The sequence below is a fragment of the Thermobia domestica genome, chromosome 2, assembly GCF_964235325.1.
Source record: "Thermobia domestica chromosome 2, izTheDome1.hap1.1, whole genome shotgun sequence".
NCBI classification, from domain to species: Eukaryota; Metazoa; Arthropoda; class Insecta; order Zygentoma; family Lepismatidae; genus Thermobia; species Thermobia domestica.
In genome coordinates this window covers 207,311,723-207,328,879 of record NC_137455.1, presented here as the reverse complement: position 1 = coordinate 207,328,879, position 17,157 = coordinate 207,311,723, and the positions used below count along the sequence as shown (strand labels likewise).

The window sequence follows — 17,157 nt, the reverse complement described above, 5'->3', positions numbered from 1 at the left end:
ATGCACCCATTCACACAGCTGGCGTTGTTGCAGCATGGTTTGAGGAACATCGGGATGAAGTTCAACACCTCCCCTGGCCTGCCCAATCCCCAGATCTCAACATAATTGAACATCTGTGGTTCGTCTTGGAAACACGACTCCGGCGATGATTTCCACCTCCATCCTCTCTCACAGAACTGGCCGATGCCCTGCACGAGGAATGGTATAAAATTCCACTTGCTACCATTCACGACCTCTATGCCTCCATCCCACGTCGCATCAAGGCTGTTCTGAAGGCGAAAAGTAGCCCGACACCAGTTGCAATTTCGTTCATGTGTTTCCATTTTTCTGATCACCATCTGTATATTGTACTCGACAAAATTCTTCCTTAGTCCAATATTAAGCCTGCTAGTTAAGAGTTCTTTTCTCTTGTTTTATTCCTCTTTGGCTATGGTAATTCTTCACCTGGTCTCTCTGGTGCAGTAAGCCTCCCTCGTCAAAATAGTTCTCAGTTATTTCAACTGATCGACCTCTTCTAGCTCTCTTAGTTCCACTCAGATCCGTAAGGACGTGTTTCCACTGTATATTCTAATGACTTTCAATTTTTTGATGCTGATTTCCATTCCATACAGTTTCCCAGTGTTAGCATTTTTTTTCCATCATTTTCTGTATTCCTTCTTCGGTTCTAGCTGTAATAAACGTGTTATCCACTTAGCTGATCTTTTTATAGGTCTGCCGTCCACTCACGAAATCTCCAGTTCATATTAATATCTCCTTCATTAAATATTCACTGTAAATCTTGAATAGTTTGGGAATCGTACTTCATCCTTGTCTGTCTCCTCTTTTAATCTCCACACTGTTTCTCTTTCGTTCTAGCGTAACTGCATTAGTTGCACTATGTACAGGTTACGAATGAGTCGTGTGTCTCCAGTTGACCCTGATTTTTTTTTTTTTTTGAAGTTTGATCCAATTGAGTCAGTCAAAAACTTTTCGCTAATCGATGAAGCACAAACACAACTCTTCCTTTACGTCAAGAACACATTCTAATATAATTATCATCAACCCAAACAGTATTCCTGGTGAATTTCCTTTTCCGGAATCCAAATTCATTTTCCTCTCATATCTCTTCTATTTTAGTTTGCAGCCACCTTTTCAGTATGTGCTCAATAATTCTTCCATGGGCTTGGTAAATAAGGTTCTTCTATTGATGCACTTCTTTGTTCGCTTTTTTCTTGGGTAATGCAACTATTGGAAAATCAGGAAAATCCTTTAGTCATTTTCCACTCAGGTAGATCTTGTTACTAAATGTAGCCAATACAATCATGGCATTGTCTCCAAATCCCCTGAGCAAATCTGTTGTATTTATTTTTTTTAGTTGTGTAATTCCGACAAATCATTGTGTAAATTACAATTTACCTTGGAATGAACTCGCTGTCAAATATGTATTAGACGAAAGGAAATAAATGTTTTTTTTTTCTTTTTTTCTTTTTTTTTTTTTTAAGAAGTGACCGGATGAGATTTAATTATCCTTTGAGAAAATGTAAAAGGTTCTTTCTTATTCCTTATGTTTACAACTGAATACTAGATGCTTCTTTTTCAGTAAATGTAACACGTGTCACGCAAATACTATCCAGTCTCCTCTGAGCGATTTTCACAAAGAAGTTTAGACTGGTTTTGTATAATGTGCACTTTTTGCCCTTTCTGAACAGAAGAATCACTGATTTTGTAATTGTAATTTTTACCAAAAATGGTCCCTTAGTACATATAAGTGAGTTGACTGCATTCTATTCGGACCATCCTTTTCTCTTCTGTCTTAATTTAAAGAGTTACCGAACATGCATAGAATTTCATGCAATAACGAGGTTTTATAACCTTGATCACTTTTACATAATTGATCAGTTCTACATATTCGAATATGAAAAAAATAGAAAGTAAGCATTTGAATAAATCGAAATGGAAGATCAATCCAAATCAATTGAGTAACGTCGGAGGTAACTTATATAAACGGATAAATATATAAACAAATTACAAAATGCATTCCTTTCTATATAAATTACCGTCAGTCGACCTTAGAACAATATATTTATAAAATATATTGAAACTGATCAATTATTTATTTCATACGCAGTGAAAAAGTAACGATCGACAAGAACTTTGCATATTGTATTAAACGAACTATAGAATGAAAAATTGATCCATTCTAAAATCCAAGCACAAGTTTCAAAACTCTGAAGCTTACACTGCAGTAAAAACGATTCGGACAGGAAACCGTTAGTAGATTTTAGCTGAAGCTTTTAGTCGTGCTTTAACAATAGCACGTGAGGCAGTGCAGTTTATATCGTTTTAAATTTGCAAGTATTTTTTCGACTTCCTGCATTCCGAATAAATAATAACAGCTTTCAGAATACCAATTTCACAGGTCGACACTCAATAACCATAATTAAATAAAAATTAAAACGATCGATCCTTTCAAATTGGATAATGAAAGTTCAAACATTTTTGTTCCCTTAATGTAATTGTCAAACACAAAATTAGCTGCTTCTTGTTTAATTGTCATCATTCATTTAATTATTTGTCAAGCATTCAAAGAGCAGCTGACCTAATTCTCTTTGAGTTCCACTCCCTCCATGTGGAATGCTACCTCTGCGAATACACCAATTACTGCAGCTACAATGCTCTATCGTCTGCAATTCCCCCGACAATGTAAGCGTGTTGATAAAAATTATTTATATTTTCTTCCGATTTTAATATTGCTTGATTGAAACATGGATAAACTAATTGAATAGAATGCCTAATTTGGCCTCTTCATTATTTGTAAAATATATTTTTGTTTAGTTTACATATAACTGAATTAAGTAGATGATACTATGGCAATACATAACTTTGTTACTTGCTTCCTTCATACAGCTAGTAGGAGGAAACGAATGGCTAAGTCAATAGTTTGTTTAACGGTGGAACGACTCACGTTTTATTCTATATCATTATGCATTTTGATTGACGAGGATGATTCAAGTATCTCTAATGAGCAAATAGTCAATTATCTTAGAATTTACACCAAATTGACTTTCATACAAACTTGTACCAGCTGCATATGAAAATAAAAAGAATGGAGATAAATTATTTTGGTACGTTGCATATATGAAAAACTTATAATAAGAATGTTAGGACTAACCGAATCTATTATTCAATATATTTCCAATTAAATCGAGTACAACAATGTATCATATCTGTTTCAAAACAAAATCTTACAATTTGCTTAGTTACGAATAAGACATTTGTAAATGCCACAAAATATCCTTATTATGTGAATATTAAATACATAAACTGCTCGGGAATATAAAGTAGGGGAAACTGGAGTATTCGCGAATACTGGTGTAATGCCCAACACCCAACTTTACGCCCAAGAAAGTTTGTTAGAAAGCAGAGGATTTTGCTGCATGCTATCGGAGAGACCTGGAAAGTGTCGCATAAATTCGGTGACAGTCAGTTGAGTGGATTGCTGGGAACAAGACGTTTTGTTGCTTCTGTCGATTCACTTATAACGTTGATTCAACATCGGACAAAATAGTGGCTCTTATCTTATCTATATTGTTACAGATAATGCTATATATTCCCTTATATGTGATCATTAGTTCTTGGTAATCTTACTAATCTGTATGCAGTCAACAATTAGATTAAAGTTTAAAAATAAAATGGTGTCTCATGAGGAAATGTCAGACACAATGTTTGCCGTTACCCCGTAGTGTTCGGGATTGCCGCATGGTGTGAAATAAATTATCACCAAATTTAAATAGTTTCTTCTTATTGAAAAATATGATATAAGTATACATTCTATTATTTTTATTATTCTATTGTTCGCTTGAAAAATAAGATATAAGTTAATGAAATTGGTGTGGATCATGTCTTGGTAATAAGTGTTATTAGCTTTGTTAATTAGAATAGTTTACTCTAGGGATATTTATTACTTCACTTCAAGTCATTAGTAGACCACTTCATTATTCTATAGTCAGTAACCCTATTTTAAATATCTGATCCTTCATCATAGACATTAATTTTTTCTCTGTGTGATTCACAGAGTGTTTTACAAATTTATTTAGCTTAGTAGCGTCCATTAGCAATTAGCCAATTTTGTTCAGCCTATTAACCGTATTTGAACCTTGAACTAATAAAGATTCTGTCCTTGGAAGCAAAACATTAATGCGTATATCTATGATTTCTACAAATCCGAATAACGTTTTCATTTTAATGAATATTTTACTTAATGCACCATTATCTCTGAATTTGTTGCGTAAGAGTACATTTTGTTTAGACTATTACCTATTAGCATTCATTTGTAATAGTTTCAAAGAAGATGAAATTTGGTTATGTTTCTCATTAACTTGAGTTATGTTTCTAATTATATTTCTTATTAAAGATTTAAATACTAAATTACGGTATAATTTTAATGATTTTAATGCATTTCGCTTCTTCCGTAAAGGAAAGTTTAAAGTAAACATTAAGTTCGGGATTATCCTGACTACTGGGGCAATCCCGAACATAGTCCCCTAAGGATTCGTGTAAAATTGATTCAAATGCAAAGTTCTTCGCGGTCCAAGGTGTATTGTACTCATTTTAGCGACCCATACGGGTAATTTGTATATTTATGGACCTTCATATATTCACGCCGCCATCTTGGATCCGCCATATTGGATTCAACTTTCGGTTTTCAAATGGAAATAGGTACAAGTGATACATCAAATTCATGTATAATTTTCTCGTAAATTCACGTCTGTATGAATTTTACTGTAGCTTGTACCGTTTGGAAGGTATGGCATATTAAATCCCTCCAAGCACTTCGAAAATGGACATTCCAGAGTAACATCAGTTATGCTTAAGTTCTTGACGTTGACAAATCATAACAGTTGCTAACAGGAAAAGTACTGTAGGTATAAACAAATTCATTACAACATTTGTGTCATAATCTTATTACATTTATGTGAGCGATTGTAATTACTTTCATGTTATACTATAACAATGAAGTATTGTATTATGGTCAAAATGCCTAATTAAAATCCAGATACGACCGGAATGGTGTGAAGACCTACCATTTTCGTATTGACGTCTGTGTGTCTGTATGTATCTACGTTCAAAGAATATTTCATCAACAATAAATTACATAAACGATTACATATACACACGGGGCCCTGCAGAAGTTTCTATTTAGTTCAATATTCGTGAAGTGTCTGACACTTAACATGCATTAACTTGCAAACGGTACAAGTTACGGTAAAACTCACTACACCAATGAATTTCTGAGAAAATTCCATATGAATTTGGTGTATCACATGCACTTATTTCCATTTGAAAAACCGAAAGTTAAATCCAATATGGTGGATCCAAGATAGCGACCGAACGGTCAGCACACGTCAGAGGATAGTAGTTAATACAATTTGTTTTGCATACGCACACATTCATGTCAATTTATATGTAAAGAAACTAAAAACAATTATGTGTTCGAGCTTTATATAGTAGTGTATGATTAAATTCCGGATATATGAAGGCCCATAAATAGAGGAAGGTCGTCTGGTATCTGACATCTTAGCTCTTATTAGTCTATCAGGCTGAAAAACAGTTACATCAAATTACTTAATGTACAAAATGACACTTGGTATCTTATACACAATATGTTAAAGGTAATTTGACAGGTAAAAACTAATAATATGTATTTTGTAAAAAATCAAAGGTAACACAAATTAGCTTTCTTAAAAAGTGGAGGATGGAATCGGACAAACATAAAACTATAGAGAACTGGTCTTTTGAAATAATTTAATAACAGAACAAATTACAAATGTTAGCTGTTTACTTACAGGAGTTCTTACACACAAAATACAGTTTTATTAGGCTTTGAAATACAGCCTAGAATAAAAGTAAAAAACAGATCTTAAATTTCTTAGTCTCATGAAGAATCGTTATTTTTTATTCTGACACAAATCACAATGACTGCCTTTAAAATTGGCACATTGTTCAGTCTTTATATGTATTGCGCTGAATCCAATCTTCATGACTCCCCGCAGATTAACCTTATGACGCCAACCTGGGGTCCGTGCGGGCCCCAGGCTTCATTCTGTTCATATATTTTCTATGTTTGTTTCATTTCCTTATCCACGACTTAGGACATCTCTTTTTAATATGTTTTCAATTCACTCATAACAATTCACTTGTTGTACGCTTTTGTATTTAGAAATTATAAACATATTTAAGAACCAAAACGTATTTAGCACACCTGGGGTCCGTACGGACCCCATGGTTTTCCATGCTTCCATATGCGCAGATATATAAATAAAGTTTGCTAATTGGTAGTTCCTAACAACGACAACATAAATAAAAGTAAATATTTATTCCTCTGACAAGTGAGTTGTGTTGTTTTAAAAATTATTTGTGTTATTATTCTATTAGAATTTGGATACTTTACTGGATGTTACTATACACATATTTTTGAAACAAATAAATTCTCTTTAACAAAAAAATGTACTACCCGTATAATATTTGCGAGGAAATTGTTCAATTTTATATGTATTTCAATGTTGCCGGAGTATATTACTACTTAAATATACAGAAAACGATGCGTTTCAGGCAAAATTACATTGAGAAAGTTCTGTTATTTAGTTGCAGTGTCTCGTCTAGGACTGCCTAAAGAAAGTGTTCTGCGGATGTTAGAAGTAACTAATAGCAAAGCAACTGAGGTTGAATCGGACGACAGCTATTACGAGTATGAACGTGAAGTGTCTGAGGAAGGGAAAGGAGACTAAACTACCGGTAGCTCTAATAAACGTGACATGGACCTGTTTTCTGAATATGGCCCCCCGCAGCGTTCTAGTCGAAATTTAGACATGTCAACAAAGCACGGAAGAAAGACTACAGAATTTACAGCTCCACGTGGAAAAAAAATCAAGTGCACAGGACCCACCAGAACACCAGACATTGGCAGAAAATGTCGTCAGGGAATTCAAACCAGCGGAATTAGATATTCAGAATGAACTACCTGGCTTCCAAGTTTTCAAACTTCAGAATCAGCAAATCTAATTGTGCAGGAAACAGAAGCTCCAATCTATGTTGACTAATGTAAAGGAGTAAAACTCAGAAAACGACGAAACTGAAATATATGCGTTCATAGACTTCATTATTTTGGCCCTATTGCCAAAATCGGCAGAAGAAGGCTTGAATGAATTGTAGCCAAGTGAAAATGCGCAATTCAATATTCCAAGCAACTACGTCGATGAATCGTTTGAACTGTCTCCTTAGCTTTTGTTGATTTCATAATATTCAAACTAGTCAAGAGAAACTGGAAACAGACAAGTTATCAGCATTCCGTGAACTCGGGGAAATAATCGTTCTGAATTACCATGACTTGTACAGACCTGGAAATTTTTAAGGTATGGATCAGTAACTGGTACCTACATGTAGGAAAGCAAAGATCCATAAGCAGGAGAATAAAAATTGGTTTGTGTTTAGTATATCCTTCTAGTAAGTATATATATATATATATATATAAAATTTGATAATGATTTTGCAATTACTTTTAATACTGATACTATGTGTATAATCGGGAAATGTATATTTGGGGTAAATTTCATAGGAAAAGAAATATAAATACGAAAATTGGAATGAGTAAAACAAAATGTTGCTAAATTGACAAAAAGGTTTATTTTCGTTTTATTGTTCTTATTTACTGCTCTTTTTACATGAAATTTGCCAGATACATGTATTTGCCGATTAAACATATACTAACATTATATGAAATACCGGGCGAATTCGTTATCAAATTATATTCCTAAAACAACATATTTATAGACATGTGACAATAATTTTGGACAATAATAATATATTCAAATGTGGTCGCCCTATGTCTTTTGGTTTAGTTCTGGTTTCACCGTAATGTTTCGACTTGCCAGTGTATATTTGATGTATTCTTTACACTGCAAACTTGGATTCTAATCACATGAGATCCCGAAGGTATTAAAACGATTCTTTCGCAACGAATCTGCAGCAAGTAACCACTCAGCCATGCAGATAGCTATAATGGATTGCGTATGATAATAAATAGTCTTTGTGTTAATATATCATACTTGGATATACTTTCAGTCAAAAATGTTCTAAATAATTACGATTTTCTTACCTTTCTTATGAATCATTAGCAATCTCTGAAATTAATAACAAGAAATGTGTATTTCAAAAGTGAAAGTTGATTCTGAACTTTAGATGAAAAGACAGAATAACTTAAACATGTAGAGAAGTAAAGAAGTAAAGCATTATTAGTAGTATTACTCATTTACACTGTTTCCTTATCCTATCATTCTTCCCTACGAATTTATTTCTAATTAACGCAGATAGAGAAAATAAGAAGTATCGTAAGTAATTGAAATATGGTTGATGGAAAAGCTAATCTTTTCAGATGAGAAATGAATGAAAATGGTGGAATGAAGAAAGTGGAGGAAACGGGAGATCCCGAATAAAACCACGCATGCGATGTTTGTCTACCACAAAGTCAACTTGGCGCGAGCTGGAATCGAACCAGGGGCCCCACGCGCTAGAGGTCTACCACTGAGCCACGGCGTCCCTTGTTTCCTTCACGAAAACCCTTTTACTAAAATGAAATACATTATGGGGTGATATATTGTTTCAAGCTCATAAGTGTAAAATCGCATGAAATATAGCGTGAAACTATACAGTGTAGCATGCACTATTCCGAACACAGAGAACCATGTAACTAGTGGTTCCTAGCACTTATGATTACCAACCGACATATTACGTGTTGACTGCTATCCAGGCTTACTTTTTGCCTACTTTGAAAGCAGCTTTAATTCAGATCATATCTGAGAATTCTATTGGAAGCATGGATGGAAATTATGTTATATAGGGAATCCCATATACACTCATTGCACATTGCTGAAGTACGCATTTTTGGAACGTATGTGTGTGACTACATTTACACTGATAACGATGTCACTTCCCAGTTTATTGTTTTCAAAAATAACGTGTGTTGCAATGTAATTTTTGTCACTACTTTGAACAGCTCTCTCTAAAAATAAGCATTTTTGCTCACAGGTCTATATGAACACATTTCTTATTTTGATGTGAGGAATCACCTCTTGCAGTTTTTCCGTATGCTTTATTAATATTCTCTATACATATATTATATATTCTCAGATAAATCCATCTTATATTCATCGAACTAAGCATAACGGTAGAAGTTATTGAAGTGCGCACATAAACTTTTCATGGGAGGATCTTTGGTTTCTGAGTTGTGAAGTATCAAAGTAGAGACGTGGAGAACCAAATGTTCACCCCCCTAAAATCAGTAGTTACTATTCATTTCAAAAATAAAGGAAACAGGCCTTCTAAACCTTAATTTGGGAAATAAGAGAACAATTGCTGAGACAGTTGGTTAGCTAAATTGTAAATACAATGTGTGTGTGTACTTATAATAATTTTATGATAAAATCAATGAAGAATAAGTTGCTTCTGTAATGAAGTAACTAACTAGTTATGTTTGAGTATAACGTTCCTTTCAGCACTGAGGCTCTATAAGACATGGATCTATAACTTAAGAGTGGGTCCGTACCACAGGTGTACAATAATATTTCAGATTCCATTTACAAACACGTTGAGCTCTGTGAACATGGTAGTTGCCATCTTAGAAAGTGGAAGTCCACTGTATATTATCATCAGAAAGAGGAAATAGGTCATTGTGGGTATCTAAATAGACATGATGGCATAGGTTTATATTCATCTCCATGAGTGGACCTAGGTCATGGTATGATAAATATCTTTGAACTATTACGAACTCTTTAAAGATTAAACCACATTCTTCATACATCTCACGAACTAAACACTATTTTTCGGTTTCGGATGCATTGCAAGCATGGCATCATTGGAATACAGACAGAAACTGTCTTGTCAAATCATACTATACTTTCTTGTCAGGTATTGTCTTATGTCTGAGTTTTTAAGCCAGTTAAGACACACAAATCTACGTTGGAGCAGCGTGGGTCTATTTTGTGGTACTAACCTACAAATGTTTTGTTGACATGTTATTTTGGGAATTGATTACAGAATACTTTCTTTCATGGACTACAGTAATTTTTGCTCGGTAAAAAAGCAATTTTCTTTGAGCAGGTAAAAATCATCGGATGTCCGTCCGTATATACTGCATCATTTTGCGATCAGTTTTGATATCGTTCTCCGTTAACAAATCTATTAAACCAATTCATAATGTTTCGGTACACTATCAAATCAAGCAATTTTGTCTATTATGTGCTCATAGCTATGCCCGAAACAGTAATCTCTTTGCTATTCTGTTGTATCTTTACTTCGACAAATTTAAAATAGCTCTTCCTATAAATCTTTTTCCAGTCAACTGAAATGGCAATACAGATTGATGGTTCAGATCTTATCAGTAAAACGTTATCTATACCAATAAAAACAGAATAATACTAGTTCTAGAAACGGTTACTAATTTCATGTCCAATATGCTTAATCCCAAATTGAGTAGTTTATTTTGTTTTAAAGATTATCAGTAACTCCCTAAGTTACAATGAATCCAATATTATTCACAATATTGGCTACTTATTTTTTTTAGAAGACTTTTAATGATGCAGTAGGTACAAAACTTTCCCTCTAAACAAACGCATATGTAAATGAGAATAGTATATACACATCACGATTGGCTAGATTCAAAATAGGTGAACATTTTAGTTTAAAATGAATATTTTAAGGATAGTGAGGTTTCCATAGCAACCAACCAGAATGTATATGGACTAACATTCAAGTTTAAGTGTCAGCAAATGAAAAACAAGGAGAATAATGTTATATTTTCTGTGTGGTAGAAAGCTCATAACAAACAACTGTGTCTCATGTACTTTTGTGGCAGTTGCCTAGTAACACCAGCTCATCGCTTCTTAAAGGCGACCATTTACATCAAAAAGGAAGTATGCAAACCGTTCCTTCTCTGCAAAACTTCACACAGCAAGTTCCCTGCCCCCATTCTTTGGGAGGTCAATCAAATGTTTTACTAGTGCTTCTTTGGCCTATAAAACAGTGGTTGCAGTCGTTTGCCTTTTGAATAACTTACATATAACAGCCAAACGACGAGACTTGACCGCTTTTATTGACTGTAACTAAAGATTATATAAGGCATCTGAAGAGACTTGTATAGCTTGCAATGTAATCGTGCTATGGAAATATCATAGATTAAATTCAAAGACAGCTTTTGTATTATATATATATGTATATATTCAAATTTCTAAAAATGAGTGGAAGTAAACTGATATAGAAGGACATTTAATGATAATGTTGTCTGGAGTAAAACAATATATTGAAATTAATGTCGACGATGTGTATTTCGTTATTTTATTGTAAATGATTATCGGTATCTTAATATTTTGCTCTGTGAACTAAGACTAAATATTGTAATTTACCTAAGAGTTGAAAGTTTTTCTTTATTAACTGTTCATGACTAAGCTCTGTGATGTAGATTGTGTTCTAAATCTAGTTTTACAACAATAACAAAATTGAAAATTGAAATTTAAGCCAGTAATGTGCAATGTTAAAGACTCAACTGATAGTTGTCTACAAGAATCAGTTCGGTGTATTGTACCTCGATCCCCAGAATACACAATATAAAACAAATCTAATTGTTTTCTAATTTAATGCGCTAACGTCATTAATTATGAAGGTTTATGGGAACCAACTTTTAACTGATTGGTAGTTGAATTTTGATCAAAAATTATGTAGCATAATTAAGACTTAAATAACGATATTATTTTTCACTTTTAGATTTAAAAAAATGATCTTAAGAGCAACAAATCGCAACTGACATTCGAGCACTGTGAGAACTGACATTTAACAGGACACATTAAATCTTTCAAATTGATCCCCTCTACACATTGAATGTTCTATATTTACACAATATATCCGGCACATTACCACATCGAACTCTTTATTTACTTATTTTGGTAACCGATAGAAAACAACTTTGCAGATCACGTTGTAATTGTAAACCTCCATTTTAGCACCTACTGGTATAATAAAACGAGACTTAATGAAATATAACTTCTAAAATTTAAACATTTTCAAAAAATTCATCTTTTACTTACATTTTTTTGTGAATAAAATCGTAGATATAAGTAACTATCTGTGTTTTGGAAACATGCAATAGTATTACCTGACCAGGATATTACTGCGGTTTTTAGAGGAAAGCGCTACTGTTGTGTTTACATCTGTTTCTAGGCAAGCGCGGTGAGACAGGAAAGCGGACAGTAGCACTCTGCAGTGTATCCAATGGCTTTTAAAAATTGCACTTTAGATGTTATACATAGCCTAATCTGTTTGTGCTTAATAAGAACGCCATAAGTTATATACGGTAGTTGTTATTGAGTGCAGGAATGGTTGACCATTTCTACAGTAATACAGGTGTATTGTGTATAATGACATATGCATGAAAATTAGCAGTTTTAGAACAACACAGCACAATTGACAATTCAGTGAGTTTCTACAATGTATTAAGCAGATTGTATAAAAAAATGATTACGTTTTATTTGATTTCATTATAAAACAGAAGCAACCTGTAAAACGCAGGAATGACGATGTCAGTGACAAGAAGATTCATGAAGGGTTGATAGCTTAGAGACTTGCGCAATACGTTGTAACTGTGAGTTTAAATCAAGTTAAGGTTAGGGATCACGATGCTTGCGTTTGTTTTAAGTGTATGTTTATCAATTGACAAATAAATTATTTTCTCGAGTTTTGGCCAGGAAGAGTTCCGAGAACTGTGGAAGTATGTTTCCACTCGAGAACTGTGGAAGTTCTCTCCGTTAGTCTATTGGCTAGGGCATGTGCCTTTGATGTTCATTTTTCTGGGTTCGGTTCCTAGTGAAAGCTCAAATATTAATTTTATATTCCATCATTTTCTCTATTATCGAAATCTAGCGTTTCGGTAAATTGTATTAGAAGTATTGATAAAACATCAGCATATAGGTAGTGTAAGCATAATTTCTTCAGTACATAATAAATTCACAACTTTTATTTATGAAGACAGATTTTTCCCCTTAAATTTCCTCTGAATTCTCTCAGATTCTAGCTCTCAGGTGATAAAGAATTAATTCTACTAATTGCTTTCACACATAATATAACTTTGAAACTTGGGATCCTAGTGTTATTTTTTGTCTATAATACATAATCATTTGTTGATTGAGTTCAGACGACTGAGTTTAGACTGTAAGCACATGTTGCCTATAGGTCAAACATCAGATGTACGGTCTTGTTGAATAAAACCTGGCCCTCTCCCTCCTTCATTTGAAAAGCCCTGTATTGTTATTATATTCAAAGACAAAGGCAATCGTCTTTAACCAATTATATTTTTATTTCAAGTCTAAGTACTAAAATGTGGTACGTGTTGGGTGTCAAGAGGTTGGGTGTTTTTTTTTTTTTTAAAGGTACTGAATTTAGGTACCTAATATAGGCACTAATTTTGTTCGTGAATTGATGTGAGAAGTGGCTGCGTGATTTTTGACCAATTATTTCATCATCGGTATCTTTGAGTAACAAGATAACAGTGGAAGATAAATTTCGTTCTTTTCAAACTAGATATTTTGAAAACCTTATGCAAGTCGTTTTGTTATTCAAATATATATTCACTCCAATCAGCTTTAGAAGTACCGGTAGCATTAATCTTATAATAATGTAATGGCTGTAAGAGTTACCCTAAAATGTATTTTGTATATTTTCTTTTTTAATACGTAATTCATTTTTTTCTGAATTTCACAGGTTAGAACCTTCAATTTCCAGGTTCCCCAGTTTAAACTTTAATCGCTCCTCCTCCGCCCCAAATGCAACATTGGGTATATTTCTTTTAAATAAAGTTTTCAAAATGTGGCTGAAATACTGGAATTTCTTTATTACCAAGCCATGCTAAATAATGACAGGTTAGACACAAAAGAAAATTATTTTTATCTACCATCTCAATCAGGGGCGAATCCAAGACTCCTTCGAGGAGGCTAGGAGTGTTGCGGTGAAAGATTATCAGTTTCTCTCTCACCGGACTTGGCAGCGAATTCTCAATGTAAGAGAATTTTGTCACTCAAGACTGCTTAGACAATCGATCGGATATGGTCGCAATTTCGAAGATATCTTATCCCAAAACTGCACAGTAGAACTTGCTTTAAACAATGAAAGCGCAGTTGCTAAATGTTTAACTTTGATTCACAAAGATGAATTTCTAGGTTTTGTTAATACTGTAGGAAGAGTAGAACTTTTTTTCATTCGAATGCTACGAAGTTCTTAGCGTTTCTTTGTACAACACTGAGGTTAGTTTCTTCGAAAGTTCTTGCCATATTAATATGTTTTTTCGGTTCACTTAAAATGTTTTGGAAATAACTTCCATAACTTTTGAGACTGTGTTAGTCTTAACTTAAACATATGCGTGAAGTGGTTTATTGCGAACAGGACAAAAAGAACTGTGACGGATTAATTACAAGTAATCCGGTTAGAAGCACTGCTGCTTGCATTTTAGTTACAAAACCGGCCGTCCGCACTCATTCGCTGGTCAAGTAAATAGTATGCATGATCAGGATATATTATTTACTGGATGACGTTTATAACTAATAGGGACTTTAAACTTATTGTAAAGTCTTTTTGTGGTGATAAGACTAAGTTACATATTCCAAATATACCAATTGTTAGGCATCCAACATATCGCGCCATTCCACATATACGGTACACCTTTTGTATCAGTTTGGAAAAATAAATTAACGTATTATTGAGTATTTACTCTAGTAGCCTGCCAGTTGAGATTGCTACAGTTGAAAAGAAACGCCAGTGATAGTAGGTTTAGAATAGGAATAGCAAAGAATGTTATATGGCCAAGTATATTTTACGAGTTTAAATTGTGTATCTAGGTAGTTTATTGGTTGGATTAAATTTCAATACCCTATGAGACAATTAAACTGCATCTAACCGGCAAGGAAATGGGAAAAGAATATACCAAGCATACTATAGCATGGTAAATGTATGGAGAAGACAACAGTGACCCAATAAATTTAGTGCGTTGACAAACCCCTTCAGAACGCACCACAACCGGAACGCACAAGCCATAAATAGCGAAACACATAGATATCGTGGAGACAATTAAAGCAGGCAATAAACTAGCAAATGTAACGTTAGAAAAACTTTCAATTGGAGTGAAGAAATCCTTCTCAACGCTTTGAAACAGTATAAAACGAGGCTATAAATTCCAGATTAGTTGATGATGACTCAAAAGGCAACATAAACAAACTTTTTTGTTTCTTCGTTATGTTGTTAAGATAAATATTCTTTCCCAGATAGAGTATGTAGATGCTTTGAGAGTTGAGTTCTTTACAATAATCCACTAAGAAGTTATTATTTGGAATATACACATGGAATTCTAACCATGGAATAAGTTATTGTGAATTGCACAACAGTATTTATGCTTCAGGAAAACGAAGAATCATGTGTTGCTAAAGTCACCAGTGACATGATTATCTAACTTGAAAAGTAGACGCTAATAAATTCTTATAGACTCCGTACATTATATAGTAGGATTATCATTTTGAAGATTAGCTAGATTACCATATTTGTAGAAGACCAATACAGGCCTTAACGAGGTGACAAATGGGCTGAACCACTTACGTATTGATTATTTCTACCGCCATAGGGATATACACTTTGTCCGAGCATTGGAGACAGTTTGGAGATAGTAATGCCGGTAATTTATAACTTTCTATCTAAATAATTCGTACTTCATTTTTTCATCTTTTCCCTTGTTGTGTTTAACTACAGAAGAAACTTGAGAGAGTGCATGTAAGCTGTTTATTCTATCGCTCAATTAGACTACGTACAACAGCAACTAAACAATGTTCAAACGTTAAGAATAACACTGAGACCAAGTTCTATTTGTTAACATAAAAGTTAAAAGTATGTATGGCTAAAATTTTCTCTATGAACGAAATTGTATTCTTTATTATGCAACCAACGTATCTTACGAAGATACATATATTAATATTTTTAACATAATTATTCAGACAAAATAATATATAAATTAATTATATTAGTTACTTACCGTTTTATCTTGAAGCATGCCTATCTTGCAATCAAGACGAACAGTAGATCCAAGTTTTGCTGTTACATTTGTTGAGTTGTTACCGTCTTCGAAATATGGACCCCACCGTGACCCTTGATGATGATGAGCATGGTCAAGGTGGTCATTGAGCACACCAGCGTAGCGTGACCACATCATTTCCGTCGTTGTGTGTCTCGAGTTGGCTATGGGGTTAGCTGCGTTGTATGTCGGGAGAGACGATGGCACAAAATATTGGTCTGATGTTGGTATTGGAGACGATGACCATAAGCGAATTAATGATTCCATGGTGGGTGATTCCCATAGGTTAATTATGGTCTCATTGTCTGCAAATGAAACAAATATTATAAGTAGTATTCTAATAAAAATACATTTTTCAACAATATATTGAATAGATACAAATGTTCCTTTAATAATTTTATTTTCAAGGGATAAATCCTGAATTTTAAAGAACAAAACATTTAGTGGTTCCTCATATTTGAGAAAAATAGCATTTTCTGAGAAATGTTATTTTATTGCAGAAATAGCATAATGTTGTCGATATACGTCTGCAATTTTTGAAGTAAAAGGACATTAATATTATATATTAATGTTAAGAAATGAAGAAAATTATTTGCTTTTACAAAAGCTACTCCATATGCTGCAACTTAGCTACCATAATGACAAGGATACATATGGAATTAATGATTATGAATATGATACATTATATTTTAATTATAATTTACGACAATGCTGTAACATCCAAATTTGCTACCTCTTGTGATTTAAATTTATTCACGCAGAACACAGGTAGCTGGCTTACTCTGAAGATGATTCTTTAATGGTCGTTCTATTAAAGGTAAATTTTTTCTCTATTATTCCGAAAATCATTTCAAACTTGTCATACATACATGTATATTATGCGTTGTATGAAAATGAATAAGCTATGGATACCGTGTGTTATTTAAATAAAGGTTGCGCCAAAACAGTTATGAATCAGTCCATTTTGCACATGATTAATACGCAGTAATTTCTGGAATCTATACCAGGTAAATAATAGCTAAATT

At 33.5% G+C, this 17,157-nt stretch overlaps 1 protein-coding gene across 1 annotated transcript in view; it reads right to left on the bottom strand.

The window, feature by feature from the left end:
* The window catches only part of LOC145678368 (zwei Ig domain protein zig-8-like), an 887,136-nt gene that overhangs the window by 266,866 nt on the left and 603,113 nt on the right, over positions 1–17,157 (bottom strand). Inside the window, exon 5 of the mRNA XM_081748434.1 lies at positions 16,094–16,437. Within this exon, the coding sequence (XP_081604560.1) occupies positions 16,094–16,437 (344 nt within the window). The remainder of the gene's footprint in view (positions 1–16,093; positions 16,438–17,157) is intronic.